This window comes from Vipera berus (assembly GCF_964194415.1).
Source record: "Vipera berus genome assembly, chromosome: 8".
NCBI classification, from domain to species: domain Eukaryota; kingdom Metazoa; phylum Chordata; class Lepidosauria; order Squamata; family Viperidae; genus Vipera; species Vipera berus.
The window spans coordinates 19377103-19400249 of NC_138211.1; the positions used below are offsets into that span (position 1 = coordinate 19377103).

Consider the following 23147-nt stretch of genomic DNA (forward strand, 5'->3'; position numbering starts at 1 on the left):
TGAAATTTGTGTTGCATAAAGATGTCCCTGTATGAAGAAAAAATAGTGAATTTTTCATTTAAAAACCCTCCCTGTAGAACCTCACATACAGAATCACACCAGAGAAGTGTTAAGATTTATTGGGGAAAGTATGTTAATCATTTGAGGATGTGGTGTATATACCAACCATATTTTAGAATGATGACACATGAGAACAGATTTTTAAATATATTTTTAAGAATCTAAATCCATGTCACACTGTGACATTATCCATTACCCAAATCTACACGTTTCATGACTTGATGGAGGTGTAGTCTAATAAAGAAAAAAAAACCCTCCATCTTGGTATATATATATACCTTTAATTCTTTATTAGCAATCTAAAATTTATATATATATATATATATATATATATATATATATATATATATATATATATATATATATATATATATATATATGTGTGTGTGTGTGTGTGTGTGTGTGTGTGTGTGTGTGTGTGTGTGTGTATCTCAGAAGGGTATGGCTGACTGATGAAAACAAATAAGTTTTAAATGCATATCAGTCTCCCTTTAATTCTTTGTTAGCAAACAGGAAATATATGTATATATATTTGGACATTCGGGTTTTTTCCCACGTAGAATTGAAGGTGTAAAAGCAACGTTTCGACGGAATCCCATCCGTCATCCTCAGGCTGGTGGCTTCAGCTTCCAGAAGAAGGAAGCTGAAGCTACCAGCCTGAGGATGACGGATGGGATTCCGTCAAAACGTTGCTTTTACACCTTCAATTCTACGTGGGGAAAAACCCGAATGACCAAAGATCCATATATATATATATATATATATATATATATATATATATATATATATATATATATATATATATATATATATATATGAGACATGCTTATTCATTGTTAGCTTAAACATGGTTTATGAAATCAACTATTTATTTTCCGGATAGATGAAGTCCAGATATCTTAAAGGTGCCAAGGGCGAGAAACACTGGCCTAGACCAGGGGTAGGCAACCTTGGCTCTTTTATGACTCGTGGACTTCAACTCCCAGAATGCTGACTCAGGAATTCTGGGAGTTGAAGTCCACAAGTCATAAAAGAGCCAAGAGCTACCCCTGGCCTAGGCTATTAATTGTTGAGAAACATATGCTGGAGGATGCCATCAAGCTAATGGCTGACCTCTAGGCTTTCCAAGGAGCTATTTTAGCAAACAGGGAAAATGGGTGGTAGGATTAGATGAGCTGTTGAACTGATTTAGTCTAGTTCATCTTTTTTTTTTCTTTTAATGACCCAGTAATCCCTTCTTTCAGGGTGGAGTCAGGATGACTGCATAGAGCTGAGCATTTACTGGCTGAATGCCCTTCCTGATGCCTACAGGGAGCTCACAGCAGATATTTCCTTTTTGCTCCCATAGAGAGAAATATCTGCCACTACCTAGGATCGAACTCATAGCCTCCTGATTGTGAGGCGAGAGCTCCACCTCTCGCCACCACGCTGCTCAGTCTAGTTCATCGTTTACTGTTTTGTATTTACTTGGGGCTTTGTGCTCAACTGAGGATGTAGGAGTAGACCAGGCTGAACCTGGAAGGGTCAACTGCACAATCAAAGTCCCTTTGTTCCCACAAGGGATCTAAGTCCAGCCCACCTTGAATTCTTATCTATCGCCAATTTGCTTTGACCGTTAATAGTTCAGATTCTGGTGGAATATTCATTTGAACTGCCTGGACTTCCTGATTTCCTGTGCTTGACAGAGGGTATATTATGTATTGATTTATTGATTTCGGTTTTGGTGCTACCTGATTCCAGACCAATTGAGTTAGGTAAATGCAGTTTTGGTCCTTGAGGTCAAATAACAACATGAAGTCTCCAGGGTTTTGAGACCTTAAGTAACTAGATGCTGACCTTCCATTTTGTCTGATAAATATGAAAGCAGAATCCTCTTCCTGTTGCATTTCTGGGCCCAGGTCAGGTTTAAACTATCCATGTTAATTTCTAGACATTTATATGCCTTATGATGGAACGTGAATGGCCTTTAGACAACTCTGGTTATTTACATCTTGAAGTGTCTCCAGAAATCAAATCTCTAGGATCCTTTAGATGGCCAGTATTCCAATATGCATCCCAATTAGTTCTTGATTGAACTAATTACATTCTCTCATATTAAATATCTCCTTTACAACTGCAGAAAGAAGAATACTCACTGGCTATCCAGTTCATATAATAGAATAACAGAGTTGAAAGGGACCTTGGAGGTCTTCTAGTCCAACCCACTGCTCAAGCAGGAAACCCTATAGCATTTCAGATAAATGATTGTCCAGTGTTGGAGCACCCATAACTTCTGGAGGCAAGTTGTTCCACTGATTGAGTGTTCTCACTGTCAGGAAATTTCTCCTCAGTTCTAAGTTGGATCTCTCCTTGATTAGTTTTGCTCCGTTGCTTCTTGTCCTGCCTTCAGATGCTTTGGAGAATAGTTTGACCTCCTCTTCTTTGTGGCAACCCTTCAGATATTGGAACACTGCTATCATCTCACCCCTAGTCCTTCTGTTCATTAAACCCAATTCCTGCAACCGTTCTTTGTATGTTTTAAACTCCAGTCCCCTAGTTATTTTTGTTGCTCTTCTCTCCAATCTTTCTAGAATCCTTTCTATCATGGTGACCAAAATATGACGATTAGTTGTTTATTGGAAGCCTTGTTTCTCAATGATGAGATAGGAACCTGGGTGACTCCATTTCTACTTGCTTTCTTTTGCAGAAACAAACCTGAGTTCTCTTAAGGAGCCACATGTGGAGAGCTCTCCAGCAGTGTCTCCACCCCATCAGAGAAGAGATTCTGACAGGTATTGCCAGCTGTGTGCAGCTTGGTTTAACAACCCAATGATGGCACAGCAACACTATGATGGAAAAAAGCACAAAAAGAACGCAGCCAGGGCTGATCTACTAGAGCAGCTAGGAAAGACATTGGACCTAGGCGAGGTAAGAGGTAAGAGATTTTAGTCTTCTAAAATAATCATCTTCAAAAGTCTTTGGGTAAATGAAAGTGATTGTATTCTTTGGGTGGGCACCCATCAAAAAATTAAAACCAGGCACAAATTGGTGACCCTGAGAAGCCATTGAGGTGACTCCTTGAGTTAACAGTGGGTTATCACCAGGCCTGTTGAGTGACCTGATCAAAATACAATATGACGTACTTTATGGAGTAGTCAATTGGCCATCTCAGACATGAGCACCAGCCACAGTAAAATGCAATAAACTGAGATAAGATACAATGAAGTGAGATAAAATAGAATAAGATATAGAAGGTAATATAAAAGTGAAGTAAAATCAAATTGTATCAAAGGTAAAATTGAAGAAGGAGGAGAAGGAACAGGAAAAAAGAAGAAGAATATCGATAGGAAAGTTGTGTGAACCCAACTTTCGGTCATTCCTAGATGATATCCAATTTTGGGGGAAAATATTGATTAGAGGAGGAGGAGGAAGAAGAAGAAGATGATGAAGAAAAGGAAGAAAAAGAAGAAGAAGAAGAAGAAGAAGAAGAAGAAGAAGAAGAAGAAGAAGAAGAAGAAGAAAAGGAAGAAGAAGAAGAAGAAGAAGAAGAAGAAGAAGAAGAAGAAGAAGAAGAAGAAGAAAAGGAAGAAGAAGAAGAAGAAGAAGAAGAAGAAGAAGAAGAAGAGGAAGAAGAGGAAGAAGAAGAAGAAGAAGAAGAAGAAGAAGAAGAAGAAGAAGAAGAAGAAGAAGAAGAAGAAGAAGACTTAAGTCAATTGATTGTATCAAGGATGTAAAACTGATACAAAACCGTAGAGTGAAAGAAAACAAGCTTCATAGTAGATACCTTAAGGGTATGTCCAATCTGATCAAGATATTCTGTCCTCTTTGAGCTGGCCTTTGTAATGAGGAGTGTTGTCTTAATAAGGATGTGCATTCAATTATGAGGACTTGAGATAAGACTGCTTTTCTCACAATACAGGTAGCCCTTGCCTTACAAACATAACTGAGCCCAAAATTTCTGTGGCTAAGTGAGACACTTGTTAAGTGAGTTTTGCCCCCTTTTGCAACCTTTCTTGCCACAGTTGTTAAGTGAATCCCTGCAGTTGTGAAATTAATAACACGGTTGTTAAGAGAATCCGGCTTCCCCGTTGACTTTGTTTATCGGAAGATTCCCAAAAGGGGATCACATGATCCCGGGACACTGCAACCCTCATAAATATGAACCAGTTGGCAAGTGTCAGAATTTTGATCACGTGACCCTGGGGAATGCTGCAATGGTCGTAAGTATGAACAACGGTCATAAGTCACTTTTTCAATACCATTGTAACTCTGAATGGTCGCTAAACAAACATTTGTAAGTTTATTTATTTATTTTATTTTTATTACATTTATATACCGCCCTTTCCCGAAGGACTCAGGGCGGTTTACAGGGTGATTAAAAAACCAAAATACAAAAGTTAAAAACAAATTTTAAAAAAATTATATGTGTCCCTGCTTAAATAAAACCCCAATTAAAATAAATTAATCCTCAGCCTGGGCCAGAGAGTTCGAAGAGCCAAGTCTTCAGGTCCCGGTGGAATGAACGGAGGTCGGGGGCAGTCCTCAGCTTCACTGGCAGCTGGTTCCAAAGGGCAGGTGCCCCCACTGAGAAAGCCCTATCCCTGGGTGTTACCCGCCGGCAATCTCTTACCGGTGGCACCCTGAGAAGACCCTCCCTGTGGGAGCGCACTGGACGAAGGGAACTTGAGGACTACAGTACCTGCGATGGCTGGTGTCCCCTATGCCAAGGATGACCCTTTGTTGGCCTGATTCGGCCTAAACTCAAAATTTCTAAAATAGCTCTATTCAGACTAGAGTTTGGCTAAATTGTTCATTGCCATTTTCATTTCTGTTCTTTCACCTTAATGGAAACAATATTGCTTCGGATTGCACTTTTCTCTCTCAAGGGAGGAAGAACCTTGCAGTTTATGATGGAGCGTGACATTCCAGCAGTTATTTTAGTGATAAAAAGAGGCATATGTGAATGAATGTTTAAAGCAGCCCACCATCACTTTTTCTGCCTCTTGCAAAAACAAACTAACCAAATTTTGGTTAATTAAGCAAAATCGGAACATCACACCTATTCCTCCAGGATATGGGGTGGGGAGGGGAAGCGTCTTCAAAAGAGGTTGAAAGTTCACAGTGAACACTTGTTTTTCATCTCCTTTTTTCCCCCTTCTTCCTAAATAATACCTTCAACTTCCTGCAGTCAAGGACTATTAGCGGATAGCCCATCAACCGTGGAACATTTTATCCATTTATGATTTCACAAAAAGGGTTGAAAATAGAAAGCTTTCCTGGGGCAACATTAAATGTGAAGGATTTTTTTTTAAAAGAAAATCCCAGTTCTTTTTTAAATACCCTCATTTCCCAATTCTACACAATATAGATTGCGCTTCTAGATATACCAAAAGCTAAAAAGTTCATCTTTAATGAAGGGTATCCTTCCCTTAAGATTATGCTCAGATCACAAGTCTTTTACTGATGATATTAAAATCCCTCAGATGAAAGAATTCTCCTTATTTTAAAGCTGAGCAGCAAATTTAGCTGTAGAACCTCTCGCGGCAATATTATAGATGTTTTTCTTTATTTTTGGAGCCTCCTATCTTGTGGTGGAATTCTGTTTTATGAACAGCTTCTGGTAAAACTAAGGTACTTGTATTTGAGCTGGATTCATCAGTGCCCTTTTATTAAAAAAAAAACACCCACCTATGACAATGGCCTTTAGGCTGGTAGAATTTCCCGTGGTTAAAATAGAAAGACCACAGTTACGGGGGAGAACCTTCACAAGACTCTCAAATGATTCCAGCTTCAAATTAAGCATTCTTAGGAGAACCTGGGAAGAGATGGCTTATTAAAAAAAATATTTAAAAAAAGAGGCTATAACCCATGAAGAACGTTTGCAGAAACATTTGCGTATGTCTCATCTAGTGAAAAGAAGGACCAAGGGAGACATAATAGCAGTGTTCTCAGTGGGTTAGGACACTGAGCTTGTCGATCAGAAGGTCAGCAGTTTGGCGGGTCAAATCCCGAGTGCCGCGTAGCAGAGTGAGCGCCTGTTACTCGTTCCAGCTTCTGCCAACCTAGCAGTTCGAAAGCACGTACAAATGCAAGGAGAAAAATAGGGACCACTACGGTGGGAAGGTAACAGCGTTCCGTGCGCCTTTGGCATCTAGTCATGCCGGCCACATGACCACGGAGACATCCTCGGACAAGCGGAGATGAGCACCGGCCCCTAGATTTGGAAACAACCAGCATGCGTGTGCGGGGGAACCTTTACCTTTACCTTTAATATTTGTGCGGCTGCCACAAAGAAGAGGGGTCAATCTATTTTCCAAAGCAACACAAGGCAGAACCAGAAGTAACAGATGGAAGCTAATCAAGGAGAGAAGCAACCTGGAATTAAGGAGAAACTTCCTGACAGTGAGGACAATTAACCAGTGGAGCCTCCAGAAGTTGTGAATGCTCCAACACTGGAAGTTTTTAAGAAGACTAAGGACTAGGACTATGGAGAAATTTCCTAATGGTGAGAACAATTAACCAGTGGATTGCCATCCCTTCTGAAGCTGTGGGTGCCCCATCGCATGGAGCTTTTCAAGAGTTTGGACAGCCACTTGCCTGGAATGGTACAGGGTCTCCCGCTCAAGCAGGAGTCTGGACTAGAAGACCTCCAAGGTCCCTTTCCCACTCTCTTATTCTGTGTTCTAAAAGCTGAGGGGTAGACTAATCTCCAGCTTTGGTTTCTCTAGCTGTGGCATGGGTCCGGATTACCTACGGCAACACCTGCGGCCAGCGTCAACTTCCCTCCGTCCAGTGCACTCCCACAGAGTAGGCCTCCTCAGGGTGCCTCCGATCAGAGAATGTCGATTGGTGGTCCCCAGGGGGAGGGCGTTCTCTGTGGGCGCGCCAGACCTTTGGAACCGCTTGCCGGCTGAGCTCCGGATGGCCCCCGACCTTCGCTCCTTCCGGCGTGATCTCAAAACCTTTCTTTTTGAACAAGCTGGCCTGGTCTGATGGGTTGGGGTTGGGTTTTATAATCGGTTTTAACTTTTAATATGTATTAGTTTATTACGGGCATTGTTGTTTAATTACTTTTTAATTTTTGTATCCTGTTTTTTATTATGTACTGCCCTGTTCACCGCCCTGAGTCCTTCGGGAGAAGGGCGGTATACAAATTAAATTATTAAATTAATTAAATTAATTGATCCAGATGTTTGGGACTGCTGGAGGTTGAGGACATTGAGAGAAGTTAATACAGCTAGTCCTCGACTTAACAACCATTCATTTAGTGAGTGTTCAAAGTTAACAGTGGCACTGAAAAAAAAAGCGACATGAGCAGGCTAACAGCATCCTCACAGTCACATAATCCAAATTTGGGCATTTGGCAACTGACCGGATGCAGTGTGCCATAGCCGTCTGATGGCCATTTGCAATTTTTCCAGGCAGCCTCTGACAAGCAAAGTGAATGGGGGAAGCCAGATTCACTTAACAACCATGTGATTCACTTAAGAGTAGCGATTCATTTTAAAACCATGGGAGAAAAGATGGTAAAATCGGGCATTGCTCACTTAACAACCACCTTGCTTAGCAATGGAAATTTGGGTCCCAATTGATGTCGTATGTTGAGGACTACCTGTACTGAACAGGGTACAGATCTGATCCAAGGAAGTGCAGTGATGAATAAAACTTCATGTTAAACAACTTGAATGGAACATGAACTGATAATGATCCTAACTTTTCTTTTCCTGATTTGTTACTTTTGTCTCATATTTACCTACGGTAGTAGAATAAAAATCTTAGTTTTCAGAACAATCTCTCTATAAACAACAGATGAATATCCATATTTTTAAAATCTATTTGTCTTAGAGATTTATACACAATCTCCTTGTTTTAGAGAAGCTATCGGGGTTATCCATCCATTCATCCATCTTAAACTCTAGAATAGAGAATAGGCCAATGGAACTTCTCTGAAATGGGATTTACATAAAGCTGCTATTGCAAACATTCTCTGTTATTTGCAGCAATGTCCAATAAGTATGTGGCCCCTTCAGCCTTTTGGCTCTGTGTCGACAGGCAATAACGTTGTGTAAAGGATTTGTTTGCTTTGACATTTAAATGTTGAGGTTTTCAAATCCATGAAAAGCGAGTGGGTAATAAAAGTACGGTTCGCTGGGGGTGTTTATGTGTGACTGCAGAAATATTTTGGCACTTTTACATGGCAACTAACAAAACTGGCGTGTCTGGATTTTGAAGCTGGTAAGAGAGAAGCAGGTTGGGAGGAGTGATAAGATATGTGGCCGAGCCTTGGAGGGAACTGACAAGCCCGCGGCAGTATCTGATCATGAAAAAGTGCATTTCCTTATTAAATAAATGAATGTTGGGTCAAAGGATTAATGGTCCAGACCGACTTTGAGTCCATTTACATAGTCAGATGTGGAACCGAATGATCTCTGGTGGTCTGGGGACTGATTTCTAGGTGAATGGGAATGGAATGGAATGGAAAACAAAACTCTTAGTTGGTTAAGAACTTTTGAAAAATGCTCTCTGCTGCTGATTGCCATTATTCTCATCAAAAGGGCTCAATGATGTTATGAATAGTGCATAGTAGTAGCAACTGGCTTCTGGAATGAGGTTTTTTTCTGAATAGAAGGACCAGGAGAGGCATGATGGCAGTGTTCCAATATTTGAGGGGCTGCCACAGAGAAGAGGGGGTGTCAACGTATGCTCCAAAGCACCTGAAGGCAGGAGAAGGAGAAAAGGGTGGAAACTAATCAAGGAAGCCACCTAGAACTAAGGAGAAATTTCCTGACAGTGAGAACAATTAATCAGTGGAACGACCTGCCTCCACAAGTTGTGGGTCAACCCCTTCTCACTGGAGGTTTTAAAGAAGATATTGGGACAGCCATTACTCTGAAATGGTATAGGGTCTTCTGCGTGAGCAAGTCGTTGGATTAGAAGACTTCCAAGGTCCCTTCCAACACTGTTAATCTGTTGTTGTTGTTGTTGTCGTCATCATCCAAATGTCATCTACATTTTTCTTGTTTAGTAGAGACATCATTGCCCTTGCCATCTTTGTTATTTGTTTTTCATGTTTTATTGGTTTTATTATAATTTCTTATTATTATGAGTCACCCAATTGTGGAGAGTAAGGCAGCAAACAAATTCAATTGTGATTATTCTTTCTTCCAAAGAATATGGAAGAAAGATAGGCATTTTTTTTTTAAAAAGTTAGCTGGTGTAGACCCTCAGATTTGTGATCCTTTTAAGTGTCTGGCAGTGAGTTTCTTTGCAATCTGTCTACTTGCTCAGAAAAAAAAACAAAACATAAAACAAAAGACCATTAGGGACTTAATGGTGTGTTGGGGTACAAGTTGACTGATTTTCCTCCTTCTTCATGAGGGGCTGTGACTAAAATGGCATCCATGTTGCCAACGTTCCTCTAACCTGCTCTCAAAATTGCAAATCAAATTTCAAAGCATTTAGTTACAGTGAATAACCATAATTAAATTAGTTAAAATAATCGTTTAAAACTCCTCAGAAACAAGGGCCAAATGGAACAAAGACATAAGGTAATAAAGGTAGTAAAAATTAAAAACTGGTGAAAAGAATTGAATGAAATGTAGTAAAATAGTAAAAAAAAACAACAACCCTGACATTGGATAAAATAAGAATATAATAAAATAGAAGAGGTTAAAAAAAAAAACCTTCAAAATTTGAACATCTTTCTTCTTACGGAAATCCCTAATGGATTAGGGATAGTCTCTTTCCTATTTGCAGATTGTCACCAGCAATAGAGTTGCCATCTTGCCCCCAAGGTTTGGATCCTGGTGTAAAAGGGGCCTTGCCTGTGGTTGGGAGAGTAAGAGATCCACAAGTCAGGTACGAAGAATCAGGACCACACATTAAATTTCAGATAAGGCGATTTATTGCTGATGCCTATACAGAAAATTTAGTCAAGTAAAGGTTAGCATTAAATTGGCATTAAAAGGTAAAGGTTCCCCCGCACATGCGTGCTAGTCATTTCCGACTCTAGGGGTCGGTGCTCATCTCCATTTTAAAGCCGAAGAGCCAGCGCTTGTCCGAGGACGTCTCCGTGGTCATGTGGCCAACATGACTAGATGCCAAAGACGCACGGAATGCTGTTACCTTCCCACTGGAGTGGTCCCTATTTTTCTGCTTGCATTTTTACGTGCTTTCGAACTGCTAGGTTGGCAGAAGCTGGGACGAGTAACAGGCACTCACTCTGTTACACGGCACTCGGGATTCGACCCGCCAAACTGCCGACTTTCTGATCGACAAGCTCAGCATCTTAACCCACTGAGCCACCGCGTCCCTCAAATTGGCATTAGGTAAGAGTTAATGTAATTCAAGAGGGGTTGGACTTAGAATCCTTTCTGAGAATGTTAACAACTCCAGGCTGATTCCTCTCTTGACTCTGCCACCTGTCTCTGCCTGTCCTTCTCCTACAGGCAGTTCGCCCAACCAACCTTTTTCTCTGCCAAATATTTGCATCAATTATTTCTGCCTGTTCCTTGTTTCCAATATTCAATCTTCCATTAAAAAAAAACCGCCACACTTTTCTTGCTCTCAATCTTCAGTTTGCTGGATGCTTTGATGCTATTTCATCTCCTTTTTCTTCCCTTAGCTTTTGTTTCTTTTTTAAAGTATCCTTTCCCCTTTCCTCTTCTTCTCTCCCTGACCTCTCATTTGTACACCCTTATTTTTGTCTGGTTCAGTTGGCTGCCAGGGCCATCCTTGGGGTGTTTCGGTCTGTGATATTGTCAGAGAAATCACAATGCTGTGATGTCAAAACCACATTGCATTCCAGAAGATTAAATAGCAAGTGAGGGAATGAGGCCAGAATGAGAAGGGCAAAAAGGGAGGAATGAAGGGAATAGGCAGGATATTTCTCCAAAGGGGCAGTTTCCTCTTAGCAGTTTCTACTACTTGGAAGGATTTCAGAAATTAAAAAAAAAAAGTGGAAATCCTTATTTTAAGAACTTGTCTTTCCATCTTGGTTTTAATTGAGGAAAGAACGCTCTCACGTTCTCACAGCTAAGAAAATCTTGTGTTTTGTAAGCACAAGAAGGTGACCAGGTGATTCAGCAACATACATTTAATATCTCCCTTAGCCCAAATAACTCCTCGGAGTCCTTTCTCAGAGATTTTATAACCCAGACATGTCAAACACAAGGCCCGGGGCCCGGATCCGGCCCGCGAAGTGGTTTCATGTGGCCCGCGAAGCCATCCTGGAAACAGTGAGGGAACGGCCCCCACTGCCTTGGCCCTGGCCCAGAGACCCTCCTTCTGCCAGAGACCCTCAGATCTGTCCCACTCCTGCCCAGGCCCCCATAGGCACCCTTGATGCGAACGATGTAGAGCTGGCCACGCCCACCCAGTAGGCCATACGCACTCTAGCCACGCCCACCCAGTAGGCCACGCCCACCCAGGCCACACCCACCCGGCCCCCTGAGGGCAACCGCAATGCTGATGCGGCCCTCAATGAAATTGAGTTTGACACCCCTGTTCTAACCAGTCAATCCAATGTCTTCATAATTTCTTTTTCCCAGTAGCCAGAGATCTCATGATCAATATCAGCAGTGCAAACACCTCAATGTGTGTGTGGGTGTGGGTGTGTGTGTGTGATCTGAATGTGCTGTGTAAGATTTGTGATTGTGTATATCTATGGCTGTGCAATTGTAATCCCAACCCTTTTTTAATGTCCCACTGTGTCAGTGTTATTTTTCTTCTTTTTTCTTTCACTCATTTCTTTCACTCCTTCAGTGGAACAAGCCACTTGATTCCCCTTTATCTAGTTTTTAACTTGTCATTTCTATTCTGTGGGTTTAATGGGGATAAAACCACTTTGAGATTTAAAATTGTGGGTATTGGCATGCAAACATATCTGCCCGTTTATCTGCTGAACTGCTAAGGATGGCCTGTTACAGACAATGGCTGGTTGGCACCATTCTGAATCACCCTTTGCCGCTCACACTTGCTTTCCTGGTCATGAAAAGCCAACTGTTGTGCATTTGCTTCCGGAATTTGATGTTTTGTGTAGATCGCAGGTGTCAAACTCGCCACTGTTGTGACTCAGGGCCAGCCTGTGGGTCCGGCAGCCGGCTCAGATGTCTCGGATGACTCAGATGAGGGGGAGGAGGAGTGTGTGGAAGACGAACCGGCTGATGATGGCTTGGAGGCTTCGCAGAGCCCCCAGCCGGGGCCCTCTTCTCAGCTGCGTGAGCCCGATAGTGCGGAGGATGATGACCCACAGCTGGCCCTGTTCAAGGACGCCCGACGCAGGAGGCAGTCGAGCAGGACCAAACAGAGAAAGGCTGTGGGACTCCTCGGGAGGAGGCACAGGGAGGCCACGCCCTGATCTCTAAATAAAAGGAGTGTTTGGGGAAGGGCTGGTTGCTGAAAGCAACCCTTCCGTTTGAGGATTCAAGTTCCAGTGTTTTTGTTTCTTGTTCTGGTGTTTGAGTAATAAATCTTGGCAGACGCTTTTCAGCCTCAGACGCTCTCCAGTCTCTACTGTTTGAACAGGGGTTTGCCTTATTGCAAGACCGGTAGCAGGCTGGTTCAGAACAGTCACATCACATGATGTGTTGCGACGTATCGTGACTTTTTTCACTTTGCCGGAGCTGGGGTGGGTGCGGCCTCCCCATGATGCAACTGGCCCCCGGGCCGGCAGTTTGACACCCCCGCTGTAGATCCTTGACTCTTCCCTGTTCACCCCAAAATTTTATTGATTTAGATTGCTTTGTTGTCCTTCTTGACTTCATCTCTGTTCTCTTACGAATTTAGCTAGCCTTTGTGTGTGTGTGTGTGTGTGTGTGTGTGTGTGTGTGTGTACGTGCGCACATGTGAGAGTCAATGAGAGAGAGAGAGAGACCTTAGAGTCAGTCTTGACTTTTCACAATACAGGTAAATCCTCTACTTACAACAGTTCATTTAGTGACCATTCAAAGTTATGACGGCATTGAAAAAAGTGATTCATGACTATTTTTCACACGTATGACCATTGCAGCATCCCCATGGCCACGTGATCAAAATTCGGACGCTTGGCAACTGGCTCATATTTATGACGGTCGCTATATCCCAGAGTCATGTGACAAGCAAAGCCAATGGGGAAGCCAGATTCATTTAACAGCCATGTTACTAACTTAAGAACCGCAGGGGTTCATTTAAAAGCTGTAGCAAGAAAGGTCATCAAATGAGGCAAAATCTCACTTAACTAATGTCTCACTTAGCAACAGAAATCTCTGGGTCAATTGTGCTCGTAAGTTGAGGACTATCTGTATTTTCTTACCAATATTTTCAGAAATAGTTTGTGTTCTTTTTAGGGCTGAAAGGGAAAAAAAAAACAACTAGCAGTCCACAATCATCTAGGACCCAAACCAGGAGTAGAACTCACAGTCTCCTGGTTTTTAACCTGGTACCTTTACCCATGACACCAAACTGCCTCTCAGCTTGTCCTTAGTACTCCTACTGCCCTTCACTTCATTCCTTATTCTGTCTTGGAATCAAAGCACAGATGTGCTTATGAAAAATAGATCTGTGGCTGGAGGGAAACTTAAGTCTTGAAAGAGCAAATGGGACCCTGCTACAGTTTGAGCCTTGATACTTTCAGCTGGAGTGAAGAAGGCACTAGCAGACAACAGTTTCATTGCAGCATAAATCCAAGGGCCAAATCATGATTTTTAAAATTATTCTCAGCATCAACTCCAAAGCTCTCAGAACCAACCCATGAAGTAAGAAAAAAGGGCTGGTCACTAGGCCAATTACAGATCTACTTAGAACGATGGATTCTTTGTTGTGATGAAGATACGAGGCAAATGCCCTACAGCAGGGGTCTTCAAACTTGGCCCTTTTATGACTTGTGGACTTCAACTCCCAGAATTCTTCAGGCAGGAATGCTGGCTGAGGAATTCTGGGAGTTGAAGTCCACAAGTCATAAAAGGGCCAAGTTTGAAGACCCCTGCCCTACAGTATATGCGTGCAGATACGCTGAGGATTTAAAGGCTAAATGCAAGGGTTTGCTTATCAGCAGATGGGCTTTTATACAAGCCTATAGGAAAAGAAAGCACTGGGACTTAAAGAAATATTACTATATATACTTGCAGATAAGAGGCTGTCTCCCGACGTGAATGAAACTGCTTTGTGGAGGCCAATTTTGTTGCTTTTGTGGTTTGAAGTATCTCCTCAGGGGAGAATTAGAGCTGCCTCACACAGGCTCCCGGACCACATCTGTTGTCTGCTAATCATGATCTAATAACTTTGAAAAGCTGTTTACAGAGCTAGGCTCGGATTAAGACTTGAATCAGCTCAGAGCCAGAGCCTAGACAAGACCCCTCCAGATGAGAACATTTAATTTCAGGCGGCTGTGATGCTTTGCAAGCATTATCGTTTAGGTTTTAAAAATGGAAAGTTGAGCTAATGCCTTCTTCGCTCCAGCTGAAAGTATCAAGGCTCAAACTGTAACAGGCGTGGTGTGAATTGCCTTCTATTCACTTGCATTTCGCATATTTTACATTGCAAATAGCATTATTCAGCAACGCTGATGCTGCCAAAGCAGGGGGTCCCAGCAAGGGCTGCAGCTAAGCAATAAACATTGGCTTTGATTGTGTTTGCAGGGAATTCAGTTAATTGGAGCATGTGCTCAATAACTCAGCAAAATTGAACTAAGGTCTACTAAGGCCATGCAAAACTCTGAAGGGGTTCTTCTGATTACTTTGGGCAAAGTACTACCTGGAACCTGCTTTGCAAAGCATTGATTGTCCCAAAGTTGCTTTTTCAAGAGGCAACTGGACTTTCCCATCGTAGATGAGAAGCAAAATGTCTTTTTAAAAAAACAGTCCAGTTGCCTCTTGAAAAAGAATGTTTGAGACAACTGTGACCTGGAGGGCTGAGAATTGGTTAGTTTTGCACCATCCTTCAGGGACTAAGATAAAACCTTACCTTCTTCCTGTCTGCATCTTGTTCCTTTCCTTCCCATCTTTCAATCAATCAAAATAGATGGAAGGGACCTTGGAGGTCTTCTAATTCAACCCCCCTGCTCAAGCAGGAGACCTTATACCATTTCGGACCAGTGGCTGTCCGGTCTCTTCTTAAAAACCTCCAGTGATGGAGCACCCACAACTTCTGAAGGCAAGTCCTTCCACTGGTTAATTGTTCTCACCACTAGGAAATTTCTCCTTAGTTGCAGGTTTCTTCTCTCCTTGGTTGGTTTCCATTCATTGTTTCTTGTTAATTTTTAATCAATTTTAGAATTACTATTTATTGTTTTACTGATTTAATGTTTTGTATTGTTGCTTTTATTGACTGTAAGTTGCCTAGAATCGCCACTAGACAAAATGGGGGGCATAGACGAGTAGAGTAGAGTAGGGTAGGGTAGGATAGGATAGGATAGGATAGGATAGGATAGGATAGGATAGGATAGGATAGGATAGGATAGGATCTTGGAGGTCTTCTAGTCCAATCCCCTACTCAAGCAGGAGAACCTACACTATTTCAGACAAGTGACTGTCTAGTCTCTTCTTAAAAATCTCTAGTGATGGACCACCTACAAATTCTGAAGGCAAGCTGTTCCTCACTGTTAGGAAGTCTCTCCTTAACTCCAGGTTGTTCTCCTTAATTCCAGGTTGCTTTAATAAATTTAATAAATACATTTATTATTTATTTAATTTAATAAATAAATAAATTTCTGGGGCCACCTCCAGCATATCCCATAGTTTATTTCTTATTTTATTTTAATCCCATTTATATCCCGCCCTTCTCCGAAGACTCAGGGCGGCTTACAAGCTTAGCAGTAGCCTTCATTCTATGTATATGCCTGCTTATTAGGGCTTTCACACACACCCCCAAGCGGCATTATTACAAAGTCAGCTTAATTGCCCCCAACAATCTGGGTCCTCATTTTACCTACCTCGGAAGGATGGAAGGCTGAGTCAAACTTGAGCCTGGTGGGACTCGAACCTGCACTAATTACAGGCAGCTGGTGTTACTTAAGGAGGCATTAGCCCACTGCTCCACCAAGGAGAATGTCACCAAAGCAGAAGTGGTTGCATGAAGTGGATCTTGTCAACTCTATACCAGGTGAAGTGTAGGTACCTTCTTTCAACATTGTATTGTACTCATTTACTATAGAAAATGTAGAGGATGGCCTTGAGGGCAAGAAGGAAGATCCATCGCCACGGCGATGAACAGATGAAAGTACTTTTAGGCCTGTGTATCTTTTTCTTGGTCAGGTCCACCTGACATTTATTTATTCAAAGATTCATGTTCTACTTTTCAAAAATTACAAACCGTTCAGGAAGCAGTCTGTAGAATAAAATGATTAAAGGAGAGTCTCACATTAGAAAATATATTTCCAATAAAGAAAAAAAATAGAACTAGAACATAGAATAATACAGTTGGGACTGGAATAATCCAGTCTTTCTAAAATTAAAATACTGATGTTAGTTAAAAAGGATGAAATGGAGAACGTGGATTATTGACCAACTTCCCTTAAATACAAACTTATCAACCAGAACTTGTAGGGTCATTAAAGAGTAATCGAGGAAGGAGTTACAGTGCACAGATAGTCCTTGACTTCCAACCACAATTGAGCCCAAAATTTATGTTGCAAAGTGAGACATTTGTTAAGTGAGTTTTGCCTCATTTTACCACCTTTCTCGTCGCAGTTGTTGTTGATGATGATGATAACTTTATTGTCACTTTGAATGTACACCAATCGGCATACATCAAAATGAAATTTCGTTGCATACAGCTCTCAAAGGGTCACCACCTCCGATATACACTCCTTGTTTGGGGCCCGCTCAAATTTCACATTGTCCATTTTAGTCTCTAGGGAGTGAACGATGGCAAACAGGACAGATGGAAATGGGGCTCCATGTGGATTAGCCCTCAAATTCGCTTGTATTCTGACAACCTCGCCTTCTTTCCTTTTTCTGATCCTGACTCTTCCACCTTTTCCTTAAAGAGGCCTTGCTTCTTTTTGCCCCTGGAGCACGCTGCTGCCGCCACCACCAACTCCTCCAAAAGCCTCTCTCTCTTCCTCTGGGCCTGCCGACAGCCTCATCCAGTTCCTTCGCTCCATAAGCTCCAGGTCCTCTCCTGCTCTGCCTCCTCTGGAGGCGATTTGCAGTAGAATCCATCACTGGGCCAGCAGTCAGATCTTGCTGCTGGCAGAACAAATTCAAACAGCGCCAATGACTTTTAACGGTCTCACCAACAGTTGTTAAGTGAATCACTGCAGTTGTTAAGGCAGTGCGATGGCTGTTAAGTGAATCTGGCTTCCCCATTGGCTTTGCTTGTCACATGACTCTGGGACACTGGCTTTGTTTCTGGTTGCAAAAGGGGATCACGTAATCCTGGGACTCTGTAGCCATCACAAATGTGCCAAGCATCCAGATTTTGGTCACGTGACCGTGGGAATGCTGCAACGGTCGTAAGTGGGGAAAACAGTCTTAAGTCACTTTTTTCTCAGTGCTGTTGTAACTCTGAATGCTCACTAAAGGAATGGCTGTAAGTCAAGGACTAACTATATTGCTTGCGCATTGAGTGACGATAAAAACCCTATAAAGAAGAAATATCCGATGTTGCAACCTGAGATTTGCACTAAGATTTTGTTATTGAACTATTTATTAACCCAGGCACCACAATGCTTTTTAAATATTCAAATGTAAAATTGGAAAATTAATAAAATATTTTTTTAAAAAAAAACCCATAAAGGAAGCCTGCTTAGTATGCCTATGTTTGACAGGACCCATCCATCTTTCTGCATCATAATTTCCACCATGAGATATTGAGGGCGCAAGCAGCTGTTTCGCTGAAAATTAATCCCCTGTTCTCTGAATAATGTGGAAAAATGACTTTGATGTCATTACGTTTGTGCTTTATGGAACAATAAGATTTTAAAAGTAAAATAACTGGGGGTGGGGAGAAAAATGTTGACTTGCACACTTAATCTGTTTTTGAAACTAACATTTATAAAATAACAGAGGAGGTGAAACACCTAGGATCCAATTCTAAATACTGATTAGATTCAAGTTGATTCCAACTGTTAATTCAAATCAATTAAAACTGTCTATGTGTCATTCACAAAAGCCCACTCATTGATCTGAAGGCATCTGGTCAATTCGCTTAACTGATTGGGTGGTGTCGTCTTTGAAGTGAATCTTGGAAATAAAATCCTCAGAGAAATAATTATTATATTTGGAAACATCACTTTCAATAGATTCTGCCTGGCCTATTTATTCTGCTCAAAGGGTTTTTTATGAGTTTCTTTGGCTGGGGTGGAGGATGGGAGATAGACACAGATACACAACAAGGTGTTCTTCTCTGAAATCCAGATGGCCCCACACAAACTTATCTTCAGAAAAGCTGTTCAGGCTGTTGTGTGCTTAGAGCGGCCACGTAAATTCTGTTTCTACTTCCAATTTTATTCTGATTTGATGTAATTCTAGATTTAATTTTATTGTCTTCAATTTGGCAGAAGGGAGTGTGCCTTGCCTTGTGTGGGTGAACTGCCTAGAAAGCAGGGGTAGGCAACCTTGGCTCTTTTATGACTCGTGGATTCTGAGTCATAAAAGAGCCAAGGTTGCCTACCCCCTAGAGTTATGATAATATTGGCAATATTTAAATATTGGATTAAAAAAAAAGATAAACTAAAACAACAGTTTTTCTGGCTCCAGGGACTGGTTTTGGAAGAAAAATTGTCTTCCGTAGACTAGAGCAGGGGGAAGTGGGTGGTTTCGTGCACAAATTAGATCCTGCGCATGTGCAGATGAAGCTTCGTTTGCTCGCCTGCCACTAGCCCGGCCCAGTTCCTAACAGGCCACGGACCAATACCAGTCCATGGCCTGGGAGTTGGAGACTGCTGAAGTAAAAGACCTTGACTGGAGCTTTTGAGCCTAACTTGCCAAATAAAGAGAAGTACTTAAAACAGAGGTCATTTAAATTATTAAAATAAATACAAGAGTGGGTCCTTGGTGCTCTCTGAGGTTGGTTGTTTTCCTGCAGACACTTTGTCAGTGCACTGATGATGTTGCCTAATTTGGTAATGAAATGTCTGCAAGAAAACAGCCAAGCTCGGAGTGTACCAAGGACCCCTCATTTCAGCCCTGAGCTACAAATATTCTCCTTTATAAAGACAAGAGGCTCTACAGCCCGTTCTGCTTGCTGCTTAAAGAGTTTGCATTGTGATGTTAAACTAGTTAGAGGACAGTTGGTAGAAAATAGAATCTCCATTTTATTTTACTAAATCCAGTCCAACCTGATCTACCAGAATGGCCATGGTGCAGGTTCCATCGGCCAAAAAAGTGTTGATTGGCAGGAAGCAGAAGACAGAATTTTATTTTTTTCCCCTGCAGTGCTCTCTGCTCTGTATGGAACATCCTCCCTTTGGAGATTAGAATTAGCCTTTTGTAATGCCCTAAATACCTGGCTATATTCCCAAGCCTGGGGTGCTGAATGTGATAAGAACCCCATTTCCTGACCAAGGTTTGCTAACTGACCAAGTATCTTGGCTACTACATCTATTTATTTTAGATGTTTCTATTGTTTTTTGTTGTTTTAAAATGTTTTAGTATTTTAATTGTGACATTTTTTTATTGTAAGCACCCCAAAGTGAGATGGGCAACTATAGAAATCTAATAAAGGAATGAATGAATGAACGAATGAATGAATGAATGAATGAATGAAAGAAAGAAAGAAAACTTTTTAAAAAGGTTTTGAAAGGCTTGATGTTTGAGCAGGATGTTAAGGAAGATTTGATATTTGAGTAGGGCATTTTCTGCATGGATTCAGGAAAAGAGTTCTTTAGCTTCTTTTTTTGTCCTGTGCACATGTCTGTTATCTCTGCCTTTAAAAAAAATAAAACACAGGAGTTTTCCAAAATGCAATGAAATCCTTAAAGGCAAATCCAGTGGAAACTTTGCAACATCTCTAGTCACTCAAAGGTTTATCACATCCCTGCTCTTTTTGTTCCTTTCTTCCTCAGATTAATGTACCTGCAAGCATTTTGATGCTTCGGGAGACTTTCCCCCCCCCCCGTGAATTAAATGTTGAAGCAGTTTGAATTGAAGTAATGTGACCTTGAAATCACATACTTGAATCAAATAAATACCCTTTTTGAATTTGGATTTTGGTGTTAGAAATGAATTAGGGCTAGCTTGCATAAGGCCAGTAAACCCTCATCAAATGTAGTTTCTTGTGTGGATGCATCTGCTCAGTTTTTATTTATTTAAACATTTTCTATAAATTCAGCCACCTTTTTCCTCTTCCCCCTAACTTTCTCTGCTTCTCTCTCCTCATCTAACCTTTCCAAGTACTGACAACTTTATTTCTCCCGTTTCTGTAACTTTTGGGTGCATTGCAGAGAGAGCTGCAGTCATGCTTAACGCCTTCATTTTTTCCGACTACCTCTGGAAGGAAGGAAGGAGAGGGGAGAGGAGCAGAATTGGATTTCTGCAGTGCGGGGAGGGGAGAGACATCGATAAAGCTTAATTTAGAGGCCTTGCTGGTTATATGGCCCTGGGTAGGCACTAGTGGCTTTCAACAGTGATTCGGAATTCTCTCCCCTCCCAGCTTTGAAGTGCCATTACAAAGCAGCCTTGAATTTTGCTCTTCCAGCTTCGTTTCATTCAGTTATTCTACAAAACATCTTTTCTTTGCTGTGCTTTATGCCATGAATCACTCCAAAGAATAGGTACCTTTATGGTGCCTCCCCTGTTCTGTCAAATCCCTTTCCCAGGCTCAACTTTTCTGTAAAGACTTTGGACCGCCTTCTAAGTTCTCAGCAATAGTGTGCCTTGGCTAAGAAGTACATAGACGTCATTAAATACCAGCATCTTTTTTTCCTTCCTGTTTAACGCTTGCCTCAGTTCTTTTCCCCTTTCTTCTGCTGTTTCCTTGAGTGGCATTGAATTTCAAAGTTCTTTGAGTAGACTAGAGAATGGTTCTTTTAAACCTTGCAGATTCTAGGGAACACTATAACAATGCCTTCTCTTTCTTTGTTGTCTTGAATAGAATAGAATAAGAATAACAGAGTTGGAAGGGACCTTGGAGGTCTTCTAGTAGTCCAAACGTCTGCTCAAGCAGGAGACCCGGTACCATTTCAGATAAATTGCTGTCCAGTCTCTTCTTGAAAGCCTTCAGTGTTGGGGCACCCACAACTTCTGAAAGCAAGCCATTCCTCTGGTTAATTGTTCTGAGAAATTTCTCAGTTCTAGGTTGCTTCTCTCTTTGATTAGCTTCCATCCATTGCTTCTGCTTCCATCCATTGCTGCTTCTGCTTCCATCCATTGCTTCTTCTGCTTCCATCCATTGCTTCTTCTGCTTCCATCCATTGCTTCTTGTAACTCATTCTCCTGAGTTATTTTGAGGTCAGACAGAATAGGATGATAGCCACTTTACCCTATCTCTGTCAGCTGCGAACAATCAGACTCAACACATGTAGACTTCAAGATACCTATTTTATTGTTCACTGCCAATAATTCAAGAATCTTCCTAGACTGACAGATCCCACCTGGGAAACACTAGATAAGGCTCAAAGGCATTGAGAGGGGGCCAGACTTGCCCTCTTGTGTTTACTTAGCGAGTCCAATCTAATTTCCTACGTGAGGCCTCCTCCCAACTGGGAGGGTTGCTCTCCAACATTCTCAGTCTCATTCTAATAATCTTAGATGAGGTTAAACTGGTTCCCAAACAGGAAGTGGGTGCTCAGTTTGGAAGATAGATAAAAGGACGACCCTTGTGACTCATAGGATACTGCGATAAACTTGCTCTACAGTGCATGGAATTTGATGGGATAGCTTTGATGCTCAGAGAACTAGTTCATCCCTCCCAGGTTCTTCCCTTTCCTTTCAGGTTGTGGAAGATATGGAAAACACAATTATCTGGCTTAGATTTTCATTCTCCTGTCTAATGATTGCTTTATTGATTTTTGCAATGGAAGCACTCCAGGAAATCCTGCCAATTTACCCATGTCTAGCCTGCTTCACCAATACCTGTGAAAATTGCTACCATTGCATTCCGCTCCATTCCCTTCCTTCCCCCCCCACCCACCTTTCCTTGTTCCTCTTCTGAAATGATCAGCCCATCCTGCTTAACTGCAAGGTGAGCCCTCATCTGCACTGATCATTCAGTACTATGGTTCGCTGGCCTGAAATGGTTCATTTACTGAGACGTTTAGGCTGAGAGAATTAACTGGTTTTCCTGCATCTCTGCTTCGGGTAGCATTCATCCAATGGAGACACCACATCTGTGAGCCAGTGGTTCAAAGATGGAAACCTTCATCTTTTTCTTCTTCTTCTTTAGGGGTGATGATCTACTATGTAGCTTGTTTTCTTTCAATCTACATTTTTGTATCAGTTTTACATCCTTGATACAATCAATTGACTTAATAAAATTCTCTTCTTCTTCTTCTTCTTCTTCTTCTTCTTCTTCTTCTTCTTCTTCTTCTTCTTCTTCTTCTTCTTCTTCTTCTTCTTCCTCTTCCTCTTCCTCTTCTTCCTCTTCCTCTTCTTCCTCTTCCTCTTCCTCTTCCTCCTCCTCCTTCTCTAATCAATATTTTCCCCAAAAAGTGGATATCATCTAGGAATGACCAAAAGTTGGGTTCACACAATAAACTAAATTGAAACCTAGGTTAATAAGCTGTAATTTTTCACATCATATGCTATTCACAAAGATGTTTACTATGTTGTCACTTTGCTAGTACACATAATCAGTTTAATGGCTAGATTCCCCCAACAGGCTGAAGTAGAACTATCTAGCTCCTTTTCAATTCAATTTAGCATGTTTTGTGAATGCAGTCATGTTCCAGCTCCACTTGCATGCACTCTTCAGCCTCTCTCTGCTATTAAAAGATGTCATTTCGCTTGTTTTCTGATTTAAATTTTTTTTAAAAAAAAACACCTCTTATTTTGGAGAGTAAAATGTGGACATTTCAATTCCATCCCTTTGTTTAAAGATCCATCCTAAGGCTGGACTGGCTGTTCATCTTTTCATATACTTAGGGCCTTTTTTTAGGAAACTCATTTGAATCTTGTTTTTCCACTGGCCTCCCTACTGTGAAACCTGGTCATGGATATAGTGCTAAGTAGTCAACACATTGCCTTCAATTT

General features: G+C 41.5%; 1 protein-coding gene across 1 annotated transcript in view; it reads left to right on the forward strand.

Moving 5' to 3' along the window:
• Positions 1 to 23147, forward strand: part of ZMAT4 (zinc finger matrin-type 4) — a gene marked incomplete at both ends in the record, with an annotated part of 106601 nt that overhangs the window by 64010 nt on the left and 19444 nt on the right. Inside the window, one exon of the mRNA XM_081333586.1 lies at positions 2747 to 2987. Within this exon, the coding sequence (XP_081189712.1) occupies positions 2747 to 2987 (241 nt within the window). The remainder of the gene's footprint in view (positions 1 to 2746; positions 2988 to 23147) is intronic.